Below are 15,834 nucleotides of genomic sequence, written 5' to 3'. Positions count from 1 at the left end.
AATACGGTAAAATTATATGACAAGAAATTAGAATCACTGCACTACCAAATGGTAAGCCAAGTCGATCGATGGCCATGATCCCGTGGAGATCCAAGAAAATCTCACTTCTCCTGGTATGTTGGATGGATGATGAACACGACGACCAAACTAGTATCTTCTGTCAGATTTCACGCAATAATAGAACCAAACGAATCAAGGATTCTTTTTTTGAGTGCGTATAATCCACACGGGTGCAAGCAAAAGCTGGTCCATGACAGCATCATCACACCCACCCAATGAAGGAAACTAAACACTTCTCTTGTCTTCTCTGCAACCTGCGCTCGATTCCCTGCCCTCCCCACCTCTACATAAGCCCCCCGCCCTCCGATCCCTCTTCCCCAACCTTGCCTCAGATCTCCAACCTCTTCTCGTCTGCGGTGCTCGCGGTTGCTGGTCATAATGTCGGGGGTGTGGGTGTTCAAGAACGGCGTGGTCCGCCTCGTCGAGAACGTCGGCGGCGAGCAGGGTGCCGTGGGCCGCCGCAAGGTCCTTGTCCACGTCCCCACCAGCGAGGTGATCACCTCCTACGACGTCCTCGAGGAGAAGCTGGCGGTGCTGGGGTGGGAGCGGTACCCCAGCACGCCGGATCTGATCCAGTTCCACAAGCGCTCCTCCGTGCACCTCATCTCGGTACCTACGGACTTCTCCAAGTTCCGGTCGGTGCACATGTACGACATCGTTGTCAAGAGCCGCAACATCTTCGAGGTCCGTGATGCATGATCGCTCACGTACCCGTCACCAGCTCGCTCCCATGCACATATCGTCTCCTAGTTATACGTAAGCTAACTTAGCAACCGATAGCAGTCGAAATAAGCTTGTGTATGATTACGTACAACTCCACTGTGAGATCGACCGCCTTGTAAACATCTATCATCTTAAATAAAGGGTTCGCTTGTGCTATCGTTTTGCAGTGAGCTACACGATGTCATTTCTTCAATCCATATTCGAACTAATTATCCATCAGAATATCGAAGTAGATCATGAAATCTTAGCTCTAATCCAGAACAACTTATGATGTGTCAACAAGGATACCAGAGAGCACGAGGAAAACGACCCTTTTCCTTTTTGTTTCTTCCTACGACGAGAAACCCGGACGACACATGTTGGTGCCTCGAAGTACCTTAAACATTCCGCAGAGGCATATATTCCTATATACTATTTTTTGAGTCTTCAATCTATTTCCTGTTGCATTTTGCTGAGCTAACATTTAGTATCTTTCCTGTTAAATGAATGTTACATTTGATCGCAAAGAAAGATTGATCGCTATGAAGTGTCAACGCAACATGTTCTAAATGTTTGATCGTGTTGCACATGCTTTCTCGAGAAATCTATTTCTCCGATGACACAAGTTGAAGTCGACCTCGATCGGAACATAACTAAAGCTCAAGCATCAAGCCACACGAGTGGCATCAACAACGATATCCTATCCATGCGTAAAGGGAAGCATGATGGATAGATAGATAGATTTGGAGCCTGTTTTCCACTAGCGCTGAGGACCATCCTATCTATTTAGGTTGGTCGAATCATATACTTGAAAGAATCTTGCTAGACGATGTTACCGTCCGTCCCACCACAATTGCTCTAAGACAAATCACATCACCTTGCAAAAAGATTATGGGATGACTTGGTTGTTTTGTCGACTTTTTTCTCTCAACCCTCATCTACGTCACATGGACATGTCGCTTTGACTCCAACCATAGTGTCCCGCAAAAGATGTCGGAATGCTTTAATCGGCATAAGTACTATTTTCCCAAGACTAACAACTCTTTTCTTCTCCAAACCTCTCTCTCTCTCTCTCTAATAATATAAATTATTGTTAATTTTGATTAAAAATGATCAATTTGGATTTTTAGATGGATGGTGACGGTAGTAGCATACATGGGGATCTTAATATTTAGAGAATTATTTATTTATTGATTATTGTTACGATAGATGGATCCACCCATGATGTTTATGAGTGGACCGGCGGCAGTTGTCCCTTGGCGCTGTTACCTCCTCAGCTCGCGTCCACGTGAACAAAGCGCGCAAGAGCATGCTCGACACCTGTTTGAGGAAATGCCCACCTTAAGACCCACGCGGCAGGACTGATCACCTGGGCCCGCCCCACGTGGTCTGGAAGCGCCACCTGGACGTCGCGGGCCCACGGCGGCGTGCCTCCTCACGCCCGTGGGCCCTCACACGCCCGCGCCTGATTGCGACTCGACGTTCCGCCGCTTAGCTATCCCGATCTGGTTAATTAATCCTTTTTTGTGCTACTTTACGAGCAAGGCCCTGATTTATTCTTTTCGATAACGTGATGCTTGCTTTAATGACTTTGTGTTGTTTTCTACAAGTTACATATTATTTATAAGACCAATAATTTGGTGGCTTAATAGAGTCACTATCGATAATACTTAGTTGGATTAAATCAAATCCTGACTAAGCTAAACTTAGCACCGATGATGCTTGGCAGAAATCGATGAATGAGGGAGGCACTAGATTCCTTCTTCGCTCCAGCACCGGATTGATTGTATGTTGCTGCTGTCTGACGAAGGGATTGACCATCTCCACCTGACTTTGGACATCCGAAAACCTCTTAACGGGTGTGACTGCTTCTGTACTCACCTAGTCAAGTGATAGAACTCTATATTTTTGGAGAAAATTGTTTCGTATTATTTTTCTCATTTGACATGATGAGTTCTCGTAAGTATCCTCGAAGAACCTCCCGCTTCACTAAGAATGGCAATGAGATATTTTATTATATATATTTGTCTTCTTAACGTACATGGTTGTAACTTCAACTTAAGATTCATCGTAATTAAAACTTAAAAGCAAAAATTTTCTAGGAAAAGATTACGAAGGGACGTATTTGGATGCTTTTCAAAGAAGCAGGCGTCCTTTTCCGACTTTGGAAACTGGAAAAAGGGCCGATCTGTTTTGTCAATGAAGCAAAGAAGAATAAGAAAGAAAGAAAAAGAAACTCAAAGTGGAATTGGCAGCTGCAATGCCGTATCATCTCAGGCAAAAAAGGATGATTCCCACAGGACTTGCAGCAGAGCCTTTTGATTATTCTGCGATCATACATGCACGCTTCTTCCTCAAAAGAACAATAGGCAAGAAGAAACAGTAGTATTACATGGCTCGTAGTGTAAGCTGTACTTTGATATACAGACATGCACGTATCTTTAAATATATGAATACTTTTTCCCAAAGGTGGCTCATGTTCTGGAAAACCTGCTTGGTTTTAGCCTTTGAGTAGGAGGAAGGAAAACGAAGGTGCACACTCCTCCACCAACGTCACTTTATTAAAGCTTAAAAGGTGATGGTAATAATTAAAAAGGATGTTCAAAAGGTGATGTATGTAAAGCTGCCTTCCTTCTTTTATTGGACGGGAGAAGATTGTGTTGCTTGTATACGAAAGACAACATGTAACAATACTAAGGTCATTTGATGCCTTAATCTTCGCGTAACTCCGAAAAGTATTCACGCTCGAGATGGAGATTACGTACAAGTCATGCATGCATACTGTTCCCAAAATATCCCCCACCTCTTTAAAGCAAGCGCCTGCCTTGCCACCTTCGAAGGATACGTAGCGAAGCCAAATTTAGTTGTGCTTGCTCCTGAGTTTGACCCCTCTTCCCCAAATACCCCTTTTCCAGAATACACTCCGCCATGCCCGCGAACCGAACCATGGCCGGCGCTCACGACTCCGACTGCGAGGATTCGGTTCCCATGTCTCTCTCCTTCCGAGACATCGCCACCGCCACCGCCGGCAGGGATCCCTCGGCCCTCCACCGGGCGCTCTCCTCCCCTCCGGACTCCTTCCAGTTCTTCTGTGCCGCCAGCGAGATGTGCTCTGCCGAGGACGTCTTCCTCGGGTGGAGGCTCCTCCCTCTCAATCCCCGTTCGCCGTTGCCCGGAACCCTGCCTTTAGATCACCGGCGGTCTGGGTCCCTCGACCGGCGCCACTACTGGCCCGGAGGACTCGCGGACAAGCACCGGAAGCTGAGAAGGGCTGCGTCGGACCCGCCTACGGAGGCCATGAAGCCGCAGCCCAGGTGGTATCTGTTCGTGCTCGGGCCGATGAGGGTCCCGTCCGCAATGCAGATGGAGGACATCAGGACCCGGCAGAGGCGGCGGAGAACGCCGTCGCCAGAGGATACCGTCGGGCGCCTGAGCAACGGGAGAAGAGGCCCGTGGAGGCTTCTCCGGTCGCTGAGCTGTAACGGGGCGGAGAGCGCGGCCGTGTTGCCATCGCCGGTCAGGTTCACCTCGCACTTGCGTGCCTGAGACGAGCTCTTAGATCCCATTACCTACGTTGTGCCGCGAGCAACGAGTTATACGAAGCTCTCTGCTTGATGAAGCCTATAAAGCAAATCATATCTCTTGGTAATCGATGATTAGGTTTAGGACAGCAAACGGAAGAGTAATCCTGGAAATCATGTCCTCGCTGTGGTGGGATCCCATGTTCGCGCTGTAGAGGCTAACTCTTCACATCAAGCCTTCATCTTCTTGTGCCTAAATTTTGGTCTTCGTCACGGCAGAGATCAGCAATCGTCTTCTCGTACATGGAGATTACGAAGGCGAAGTTTTGGGTCTCAGTTGTGCTTGTCTCATTCTTAATCCACTTCTTAGGTGACCAAGTAAACCAGACTTTGATAAGGACAGAGACCAAAAAGAATCTTAAAAGACTGTGCTGAAAAGACACTTCCAATGGGAAGAAGACTATTAGTCGTTATCTATATAGTAAGTAGAACAGTAGGGTTTTCCTTCACCACAAATAATACTGCACAACTTTCTTCTATATTTTGCTGACTTTGATCTCAGATATGCTGCATCTCAGTGTTAGGAAATGGCACCAACCAGTGCTTGAAGCAATCATGCCATGTTCAATACTAATGGATTTATTCCCTATATTAATAATCATAAATCCACCAAATCTTGTAGGCAAGCCTTCAACATGTGACCAACCTAAGGTGTCATATGCAGTCATTTCAGATGTTAAAGAAACAGAGGCAGAGAAAAACACTTTAAAAGAGAACCAGTATTGCACTTTAGGTGTCAAATTTTGTGCCATTTCATCTAAAGATCCTTTGCCTTGTTATTGTTTTAATTTTTTGAGTAATATTATTCCATCTAAAAGGTTAAATATGATCTCATTATACTTTTATATCCTTGGATGAAAAAAAAACTCTTTCTCTCTTTTTTTTTCTCCCCAAATTGCATTTTTGCACGACATTTGTACTATTTATTGGAGCCATACACTTGTTATTGGATTCGATACTGCTTCGGTCCGAATCCGATCCGTTAACATCCTGCAGGTGGGGGTGAGTCCAATGCACTGGACGTGAGCGGCCCAAATGTCCAATTGCAGTTGTGGTTCCCTACATAAACCCGGTTCGATGTCGTCCATCGAACTCGCCCATCGCCCGGTTCGATGTCCAATTGATGCTATAAAATAGACCCCAGCATCGAAGCTTTTCGAGAAAGACTCGCCCATCGAACTCGCCTTCCCGCCCTCTCTTGATCCCATGGCCGATCCCGGGTTCTGGTGAAGCAAGAGCAATCGCGGAGGTGCAAGATGGGGATCTTCTGTCCCTTCCAGGTTGGCCGATCGATCGATACCTGAACTATATCCTATCACCTAATCCCCTTCTTGCTGGTTCTCTGGACCGGCGATTCTGCTCTGATGGTGTAGATCAAGATCGCGGACTGGGACACGGAGAAAGACATCTTCCCAACCGAGTCTTCTTGATTCGCGTTCTTTCGTTTCAAGGCTAGGATGTCTTGCAACGTTGGTGGGTTACGATCGGAATCTCTTAAAGATTCCAGTGCCTTGTTCGTTTCTTGCTCTTTGTGTTGCTAGTTCTTGACCTGGGTTCTTTTGTTTCTTGGGGTTGGGCATCTTGCGTCTCTGGTGGTTTACGATCAGAATCTGCCAAAGGTGCTGTGTCTTCTACGCTTGCTTTCTATGTTGCTGGTTTTCGATCTGCTTTCTTCTGTTTCTTGAGTTTTCAAAGATTGCTATGTCTTCAGAATTCGTTCGCAAAGTGCAACCTCGCGCAGGTCCCTAGAATATGCAAAAGGAGAAGGCCGATTAGTCTTGAAGGCGAGCAATGGACAAGTCATGATGTCTTGCTCAAAATCACAGTGTTCAAGAAATTTGACAAGCACTTGAAAGACAAGCTGAACACTTGTGGCCAATAAGAGTCTCAAGCTCAACGAGTATCAACTTGTGCACAAAAAAGAGACGGCAATGGTGGTTTATTATATATGAGTATGAAGGTACTCTTTTCTAAAAATATGATTTGTGCTAAGGATAGATATGATCATGCGGAGTTATTATTAAACTAAGTAGAAGCTCTCTACAAATAAAGCTCGATGATAAGATTTTCTAACTGAATTTGATACGATAATGATATAGTACGAGCTCGAGCAAGCAAACATCGTTGTTGATATTTTCAATAAAAAATAGTTGAACCGGTGAATTTTGTATAAACGAAAGATAGAATGTTAGTTGTAATCTAACATTCTATCTTAGATGGATTGTATAACGATTCATAATCAATAATCTCGATGCAGTACTTATTTACACTAAAGAAAATAAAATTTATATTTCATGAGTTGATAATTTGAGACGAGCTCTTAAAAGAGTTACGACACTCTTTAGGTGGGACATTTGGGTGCTTATTAAACTTTAGCTCTTATAGAAAGGGATTTTTATTAGTGGAAGATGAGGATTAATGAAGATGAGGAATAGGGATTTTTATTGCTGTTAAAAGAGTGACGATTGAGTGCTTAGGACAAATATTTATGATGAAATACTACTAAAAAATCCAGGGTCAATTAGTAGCTCACCGAATGTAGTTTGAGGTAGGAATACAGTCCATTCTCTCGAGCTATGCCCCACCGTATCGTCAAAGATGCTATGACCACGCATCAAAGCATCCGCGTGTCCTATTATAATAGTATAGTACCATCCATCTAAGCAGGAAAGATGGGTTTATGCTTTGTAGAATGAATGCCACTAGGGTCGATAACTGAAAACTTGGGAAAATAAAATTTTCTGAACGAAGGTGGGACTCAATCGAGGTGGTAGTCTCCCTCCCTCAACAGGTGAAACTCCCGATGTATGTCTTTCATGCAAAACCCTGAACGCTGGATGCGGATACCAAACTTGTGGGAGGCTTTGACAACTACAGGCTCTGAATACTCTCGGTACTTCGAACATCCTTTCCTCCTCCTGTCTAAAAAAAGAACACCTTTGAAGCAACCCATAAAAATGCCAAGAGATAAATTTCCCAAGACTTTCATGTCCATGAACTTTGATTAAATCTACAAAAGAAACGACGTGGACTTTACTGCTACTGGTCTGTAACATGTAAAAGCGGGAACAAATTCTTGAGAGTAAAAACTCCTACTGGCCTGGAACTACAGCTGTAAATGGTCTCATATACACTACTGTTTCGAACAACTACTACAATTTCATACTTCTTCTCCAGCAGGAGATCGATGACTCGGCCAATGGATGTCGATGTAGTTACACAAGGTGGCGGTCCCCTCATCACCGAAGAAACTGGTGCATCTATCTGCAACCAAAGGAACATCAACCAACCATCACAAGTCTTTCAACGCCTGCAACGCTCATCAGTGATAACACACACCTTGTTGCAATCATTGCGATAAACAATTCCGACACAGCTGCCCCAATCATCCACGACTGGAATGGCAGAATCCTTAAAGAAACGCATGACGACTTTATTCAATGTCATGCTACAAGGTAATGGGTTGGCATCATCAAAAGCTGTCATATACTTCTCGACTGGATCATCCACCAAAACCTGAATTGACAGGAGAGAATGTCAAAGATCGAGGCAACTTGAAAAGAATCCTGAGAATGAGCTTTGTACCTGAGGAAGGATGTAAGGCCTAAGCATGGAACAGGTGAATCCTGATAGAGCCTCTACTTTGATTGCAGTCTGCAGCCAACTCTTACTAGTTAAAACACGTTTTTCATATCTACCATGAAGTTGTTCTAATTGAATCTGAATAATTTAGATGTAAATTTCATCGAGACCAAAATTGAATACTGATATATTAACTGAACTCAAATCAACCCAGTTGCTCATACCACAAAATCTGAAATAGAAAAGATTATTGTAAATACCATGCCTCCCCTACTTGTCCAAGAAAATCCTTGCCGTCTGGTAATTATTTTGGACAAAACAACCTTAGCAAAATCAACCTGTAAAATAATTGACAATTTAAACATAAAAGGAGAAAAACAGATAGATTTCATGATGATACAAGTCATATAGAATCTACCATGCATACATCATGCTAGTCTGGAGTTGATAGTAGAGAAGGCATAAAAAATAACACATTTTCACCTGCGTCTAGATTACCTTGGAAGCTGATAAAGAACCATGTATTTTTTTTTAAGGAACCAGGAAAATTCTAACTGCTGAACATATGAGTTGTAGTTTTAAAACGACAAGGCAAAGAAATCTGCAACACAACACGTTTTAACATGTACCACTAAAAGAAAAATAAATCTCTTTTGTACATGAACTTTAAAAAATGTACATCTACCAATGCTCACATAGTGTAAGAACTCATTCATGTAAAAGATGCAATTCATATTCATTTTATAATCCATGTAGTTATTAATCATCAGCAACTGGCCAAGGAACTAATGGACAACATTATGCCCATGTACTTACTATAGCAGTGGCATATACTGCCTATGCATATTCTGCATATGACAAGTATGTAATCTGCCTATGCCTAAGCATGGGCAGATTAAACACCAGGGTGTATGTTATAGCATATTCTGCATACGGCAAGTGCCATAATGCTTTGTACCCTATGCCAGGTACACTATATGCTTCTACTCTTTAGCAATTAAACCATGAAAGCTAAGCAGGACAAGAAGTTCTGTTCCTATGGCTTATTGTTTCGTACTATGAGATTACACATTTGGTAAAGATCTTTGCTTTCAAAACAATACACCACAAGTAGAAAGGAGTACCGAGAAAGCGACATGCCTCAGAAACTGTCACCGAATTTTACTCAAGTTGCTAAAGAACAATTGGGTTGTACATTCGAAAAGGACAATGCTGATTACTCTTTTACTTGCTCTCTCTACTGTGTTAAAAATGACATCATTGACCAAATTGACAAGAAATGATCAAGCTGTTCATTAGATCATAATCAAGTTAGTTTCCTTAAGCTGCATTGTGAATAAATGCATAATATTGAATAAAAATCTACAAACTTCAAAAATATTCTATGTTTACAAAGAGTTCCATGGTATGACAGTTGCTCATAAGACTCGAAACATTTTTTAAAAAATAATGAAATACAGATATTGATACTATTTTTGTGAGGAAATACTAGTACCTGGTTGTCATTTATTGCTGCCTCCATCAGAAGCTCATCAGCTTCCCCTTGAACTAAAGGAGAAATTGATCCAACAGAATCAGACCACATTCTTATATTTAGCCTTTTGACCATATCAAGGTCTCCCCTCATAGCGAAAGCCCGCATCATGGAAAGATAGAGATGAGGCTTTGGCCTAATATTACTATCCTTGCCAGACTGCTTTATTATCTCTCCAAATATGCAAAGAGCACCTAGGACAAAATCAAAGCAAAAAAGCATTAGAACAGACAAAACATCATACTGATCAAAGACTGGAAGGTACAAAATCAAATATTCTATTAACAAAAAAAAAGCTATAAATTTGTTTAAGTGGCATCTCAGGCACAAATTAACATGCTATGTGCTGATACCTCTTTAGTGTTGCAACTTGCAACCCATGCTGACCAGCACAGCAATCCTTAAGGTGACTTGTATATGGAGATAATAAAAAAATACATAGTAGTAATGTAAATATGCTTTTCTAGCATAAACAGATTTTCAATGTGCAAGCAAATAATATATGGCTTTACATATCAGAGCCCTTTGAAATATGCTTGCTCTTACTAACCTTTGTAAAGGTCATTATTTGGCCAAATAGTAACTAAAATGATCAACATTGCATTAATCAGAACAAATTATTTAACCAACATTGTGCTCGAACCTCACTCAAGCAAGAAATTAATATTTCAAAATATCAATAGATAATCAAATAGCTATCATTAATAAGCTCAAGATCCAACCCCAAAAAGCCTGTGAGTATAGGAACGTTTTAATCTTCACATCTTCTTTGTGATGCAACCTTCGTTTTGCTTCCTTGTCCTTCGATTAAGGTTCTGCTTCTTAATTGCATGAAATATGTATAATCAATTTGTTTCCTACTTTAGAACATTGAAATAAGTGGATTATTATTACAAGAAAAGTGGCTATGACCTTTATTATCATTCTCTTCTCCTATTCCTTATTCTTTCTTCTTTTGACCATATCTTTTCTCTACCATCCCTGTAAGTCTCTCCCAATCTCTTATATAGTCCTCTTTCCCCCATCCTCCCCCCTATCGCCCTTTTAAGCTTCTCCCACATCTCAAGCATTCCTTAAATCTCAACCTATTACCTATGTATAGGAGATACTGCAAAGTTTGACAAAATGGATGCAATACAAGAATCACTTCAATCTTGAATTACGAGATAACTCCACCCGTTGTGCCAGTAGTCATTTTAATGATAAAATATGCATACACAATGATTCAATAAAGCTCCATGACAAAAAAAGAAACATAACCATCGTAGAAGAGATTGCCTAACAGTTGAGAAAGCAAAGTTACCCTTGATTGATCCACATGCCAGCAGTGCATCAACCATTGCTGTATATGCAGTTCTATCAATAAAAAGATCAGAAGTTTTCATCTCTTCCACCGTCTTGATAACTGAATGCAAGTCTTTGTTGTTTCCAAAGCCCTATTGACCATTTAACATATGAGGCAGCCAGGTAATGACAAATTTCCCATTGCTATTCGTAATATGCATGCAGTACCACAACTTCCGAATAAAGCAGAAGAGCAGGGACTGATGAAGTTAAATTGGTGCAAGTGGGTTGCATCAATAAGAAAACAATACATCTAGCTGTTAACTGGCATAACCAACAAACTTGGTGCCTAGTTGCAACCACATATAAGCCCACTGAATACAATGTCAAATTTTTTTGTCAACGGTTTCAATTGTTACCTTACCCTTGACTGCTTCTCCAAATTTACTACCAGGAATTATCCTTTTATTTTCTTGATTGTATTATTCCTTTTTCAGAATGGTTGCATAATTCATACTAACTAAAGTTACAACCTTCATTCTTTTAAGCAGATACCCTAGGAAACATAACAGAAAATGGAAGGCAACCTTATGAGCATAGCTTAGAAATATTCCAGCATAAATACTTTTGTACCAGAAGTAATTATGATTCATTGAGAAGCCATAAAAATCATATCATTGGTATGAACATGTCTTTATGTATTCACGATTGGCTAATTACATAGGTTTCCCTAAGTTTCCATCAACATAACCACCACAAGTTGTGGCAGGGTAATTGCCACTAGGATGTCTGAAGAGCTATGGTGGCTTTTTTAAGAGCCCCACTTGGACAAGCTTACTTTGCATTCAGGGCTCTGATTACGGTTGCCATGGTGACAAAAAAAGGTAGCGTTCTTCCAACAGCTTCCACCCCAAGAAAAGAAGAAAAAAAATTGTATCTTATACCAGCTTCTTCAACACATCGGGGAAGAGCACAACCATAAAAGCTCTACTTCGAGGAAAGTAGGGCTTTTTGGCAATGGTAAAGGTGCCAATAACTATTTTCACAACAGGTGATTGCCAATGTTTCCATATCTAATTAATTAAGAGATAGTGTTTATTTAGTCATTTGACACGCATCAGTAATCCGAATAAGCAAATACAATTTAATGTTGGAGATACTTGTACCTTAAGTAAAATAGTGTAAGTGACAGCATCCGGTATGAGTTCGCAACAACTAGACTTTTCATTTTCTTCCTGTAAGACATGATAAATTATTTATTAAATCTGTATTATATTTTTGTCCACAATAAAAAAAATTGTTATGCTCTAAACTGGCCTTCCAAATACTTGCTCAAAACCTTCATTTCTGCAAGCAACTGAACTGCAGCATCTATTCTTCCAGATTTGACACATGCAAAAATTAATGTATTGTAGGTCAATTTATCAGGCTTCAACCCTTGACGCAATATTTCATCCCGAACAGCTAAAGCACCAAGAGGGAAATCACTGTTTGTATATCCCTAAAAGAAGGTCCAAAAGAATTTACAGTCAATCAACAAGATCATCAATACAAAAATTCATGAGTCAGGACATAATATAAGATGACAGGAAGAGAAAAGAACACATTGATGCATTGCTCTAACTTCAGAGTTACAAATACTTGCAAAACACCAACAGTTTTGGAACAAGTCAACAAATTACCTTGATCAGTAAATTGTACAGTAAGAGGGATTGACCCTCTTTATGAAGCACAAAACGGTAACGCGCAATAAGACCATTGGCACGCCATAAATCTCCTGCATTTTCAAGCCAGGTGCAAGTTAAAAGAGTTTGACCATTCAAACTAGAAACACATTTTTGCGATAATCATTCAAACCCAGGTGCAAGTTCTTGGTGGATCTGGCACATAAAAGAACTTATTCTTGTGATGACCATGATGGCAGAATGTTTATTGTGCTAAAAAATAAGCTAAACTTACAAACTTGAAGTCAACTTATTGAATGCATGCATGCCCTAAATAGGTTTTGGGTGATCAACAAAACTCATTATGCTTTTCCCCTTCTAGTCCAACTTCTACATCCCAAATCTCATGTTCCGTCAATCATGTATTTTTCCTTCACTTTCCGTAAGAATTCTGCTAGTATACATTTAAATATTGCTCTATGTGTGTTATCTGTTTATTTTATCCTCCTTTTTGTGGCTTCAACATAATAATTGTGTTAGAGACTCGGTGTTTTTGACAAAAAGACAGACTGTGCACGAAAGAAGATTCTCTCAGTATCAATGAGGACAATGCAGCACAGAAGTACACAGAAATATATCAAACTAAAACCAAAATCTTCTGTAATTTGATTGTTGGATTGACTTGTATACCAAGATTCTTAATGGAAGCAAGGTGCAGCTACCACCTACTGCTCCAAAAATATCAGACAACTTGTAGCAGACAATCATAAAAACGTTTAACATTGTTGTCATTCTTCTCTAATGCAATGAATTTGGCAAATAGTTTAACTGGGGATGCAAGATATGTAATACAAGAAAAGAGAATCAACCACATAGAAACAGAATATAGTTGATCAGGGCAAAATTTAAAATCTTTTTAGTCTGGAAAAAGCGAAATCACTTCATCCGTTGGTAATAAAGAAGAGAACTGAAAGGATTAACAAGATCATAGGACAAACCTGACTGGAGAAGAGAATTCAACAGCCCATAGATGACATGAGCTGACAATTGCAATCCCCCAAAAGCAGAACCTTTGTCTATAGACTCAAGCATTTGGAATGCTTCATCAACTCTTCGAGCCTCACCTAAACCCTTAGCAAGATTTAACAAATATTCAATGCCATGAAGGTGAAATCAATATTCATATGCTAAAATTGACATGAGTTGTGTTTTAGGGGTCCAAAACATTGAAACCTAGCATGCAAAAGAAATTCTACAGCACAAATCATTTGAATATGGGATATTTTGTTCTCATTCTTGGATATGGAAGTTATGTCCTTTTTCCTCCATATATAAAACTCAAATAAAACTGTGTTATCTCTTGTCCTTTCACCTTTTTTCATATGCTCATTTCTGTCAGTTTCATTGGTAACTCATGCCTGAAATTCTTGCTTTTTTATATTGAAAACTGCTTCTGTGTTTGATATTCTTGTTATAAAATTATTTTCAATTTCATTACACAATTTCCAATGTCATAAATTCAGTAATAACTCTATGATGGCTGCATATGCCAGTGTGAGGCCAGCAAATACCAAGGCATGATAGTTAAATAGTCCTTCCCTCAATTCTTTACTGATCTAACTTGTGGACTTAGCAAGTATCAATACTGTCCTGGACAAGCCCTTTAGTATTCACTTAATCCATGAGGAAAAATTCTTCCAATTTCACGTGATCAGCGATGTCTAACCTCAAAGCAACTATATATACAGGTTGAAAACATTTGAAAGATATTGTCACTGGTAGGATCTAGAGAAGATCTTATGTCAAGTAACCACCAATTTTGTACGACTAAAATGATATTTAAATCATCACATCAGAGGAATGAAAGGCAATTTGATAGTCATGAGGTGGCATCAGATAGTTTTGAAAAGTGTTTTTTCAGATGATAAAAGTCAAAGTTCTACTTAAACATGAAATGCTAAAGTCGAAGATCAATATATGAAAGAAAAAAGGAAAAAAAAAAGATCAAAATTTTGTCAACACCATGCGCTAATGATAACAATGAAAAACCATATCTTTTAAATAATGACTTTATGACAGAAAAAATTTGGCATAGTATACGAATCAGACACCAAGAAACATCAATCCAACTCACAACAAAATACTAATACGAGTGCTAATTAATTTGCTCAGCGACACCCAATATGAACTACTCGATACAGGACATAAACCCAAATTCCCCACTGAAATCCATATGACATATTTCACCCACCCCTCCAATTATTGCCTATGATGGAGAAGCAAGAACGATGGTTACCTTCAACAAGATCCCAAAGGAGACGTTATCCACGCCACAGCCATCTGGTCCAGACATCTCCTCAAACACCTGACGTGCGGAACCCACGTCCTGGCAGTGGATGCAGGCCTCCATCACAGCGTTCATGACGATCGTGTTCAGCCGGCCGTACCGCCTCTTGGCGATCTCCACCTCCTCGAAGATCTGCTCCCAAACAACATCTCAAACGTAAGAAAACCGATCAGAATTCGAGAAACCAATATAACGGGTCAAAACCGAAACACACAATCTAATTTTCCATCAAGAAATCAAGAAACTGAGGACGGATAAGAACCGGCGAAACCAATCCAAAACCACATTTAGGGATCTAAGAAAAGAAAACGGAGTAAAAACGGAGAAACTGATCTGAGATCAAATTAATAAATCAGAAAATAATGAATGAATCTGGAACAACATCAAAACATCAAGAAACAGAGAACGGACGAGCAACTGAACGAAACAGTCACATCAACAAATCAAGAAAAAGAGAACGGACCATCAAAAGAGAAATAAGAGAGGAAACGGACCTGATCGAGCTGCCGCCGGCGCGAGAGCTTGACTATGCGAGAGGTGAGCCATCGGAGATCGGGGCTAGGGAGGGGTTTCGTTGGCACCGACGGGGGCTTCGGGAGGCGGCGAGAGGGAGAATAGGCGGAGGAGGAGAGCGAGGCGCGGGGAGGAAGGAGGGTTCGAGATGGGGGATTCGAGGGCCAAGGAGCGACCTCAAGGAAGGGAGGAGGAGGAGCGCGAAAGGGAAGGCCGATGCTGTGCATCGCTGCGGAGCAAAGGCGTTATTGCTTCCTGTTGGATGAAGTAGGGATAAAGCGAAGGGATAAGCCGGAGGGCTGATGCGGTCCCATCACAATTGGATTGTGTGATCAACAACCACTGGTTCGATCGCTAAACTCGGCCATCTCCCACCCGGTTCCTCCGAAACCATGGCCGTTCTCCACCACGTACTCCAGAGGTCACACCCCCTTCCCTGTTGCCCTGTGGAGCCAAAGCGCCGCCATCGGCAGCTCGTCCTCGTACCCGCTCCACAATTGGTGGCATCTCTGCGCCTGTCGGACACACCCAACGTACTTCCCTCGGTAGCTACTCGTCAGTAAACTC

General features: G+C 41.1%; 3 protein-coding genes across 4 annotated transcripts; 2 read left to right on the top strand and 1 right to left on the bottom strand.

Annotated features, from left to right (window-relative positions):
- The first annotated feature begins 395 nt into the window (after window positions 1-395).
- Window positions 396-910, top strand: LOC103980280 (flowering-promoting factor 1-like protein 3). Its single transcript, XM_009396617.3, has one exon. It carries the CDS (start codon window positions 439-441, stop codon window positions 757-759), a length of 321 nt encoding a protein of 106 aa, XP_009394892.1. The 5' UTR covers window positions 396-438; the 3' UTR covers window positions 760-910.
- A 2,798-nt stretch (window positions 911-3,708) lies between these two features.
- Window positions 3,709-4,308, top strand: LOC135609305 (uncharacterized). Its single transcript, XM_065102412.1, has one exon. It carries the CDS (start codon window positions 3,709-3,711, stop codon window positions 4,306-4,308), a length of 600 nt encoding a protein of 199 aa, XP_064958484.1.
- A 2,987-nt stretch (window positions 4,309-7,295) lies between these two features.
- On the bottom strand, window positions 7,296-15,768 carry LOC135585281 (pentatricopeptide repeat-containing protein At5g10690-like). Of its 2 annotated transcripts, none has more exons than XM_065102683.1 (12): window positions 15,249-15,768; window positions 14,704-14,886; window positions 13,406-13,538; window positions 12,426-12,520; window positions 12,083-12,244; window positions 11,910-11,978; window positions 10,763-10,895; window positions 9,421-9,653; window positions 8,150-8,263; window positions 7,929-7,997; window positions 7,683-7,859; window positions 7,296-7,607 (listed from the first exon to the last, which is right to left on the bottom strand). In XM_065102683.1, exons 1-12 carry the CDS (start codon window positions 15,492-15,494, stop codon window positions 7,383-7,385), a joined length of 1,839 nt encoding a protein of 612 aa, XP_064958755.1. In that variant the 5' UTR covers window positions 15,495-15,768; the 3' UTR covers window positions 7,296-7,382. The 2 variants fall into 2 exon arrangements, with proteins under 2 accessions (XP_064958755.1, XP_064958756.1); XM_065102684.1 differs by having other exon boundaries at window positions 8,186-8,263; window positions 15,249-15,766.
- Between the last annotated feature and the right edge of the window lie 66 nt (window positions 15,769-15,834).

Source organism: Musa acuminata, chromosome BXJ2-4, assembly GCF_036884655.1.
Source record: "Musa acuminata AAA Group cultivar baxijiao chromosome BXJ2-4, Cavendish_Baxijiao_AAA, whole genome shotgun sequence".
Lineage (NCBI taxonomy): Eukaryota > Viridiplantae > Streptophyta > Magnoliopsida > Zingiberales > Musaceae > Musa > Musa acuminata.
The sequence above is the reverse complement of the archived record's forward strand: the minus strand, read 5'-3'. Positions and strand labels throughout refer to the sequence as shown.

Coding starts and splice junctions, on each gene's coding strand:
- LOC135609305 (XM_065102412.1), top strand. CDS start 3,709: ATGGCCGGCGCTCACGACTCCGACTGCGAGGATTCGGTTCCCATGTCT.
- LOC135585281 (XM_065102683.1), bottom strand. CDS start 15,494: ATGCACAGCATCGGCCTTCCCTTTCGCGCTCCTCCTCCTCCCTTCCTT. Junction 10,896..11,909: donor CTTACACTATTTTACTTAAG/GTACAAGTATCT, acceptor AATGGTCAATAG/GGCTTTGGAAACAACAAAGA. Junction 7,608..7,682: donor ATCGCAATGATTGCAACAAG/GTGTGTGTTATC, acceptor CTTTGGTTGCAG/ATAGATGCACCAGTTTCTTC.
- LOC103980280 (XM_009396617.3), top strand. CDS start 439: ATGTCGGGGGTGTGGGTGTTCAAGAACGGCGTGGTCCGCCTCGTCGAG.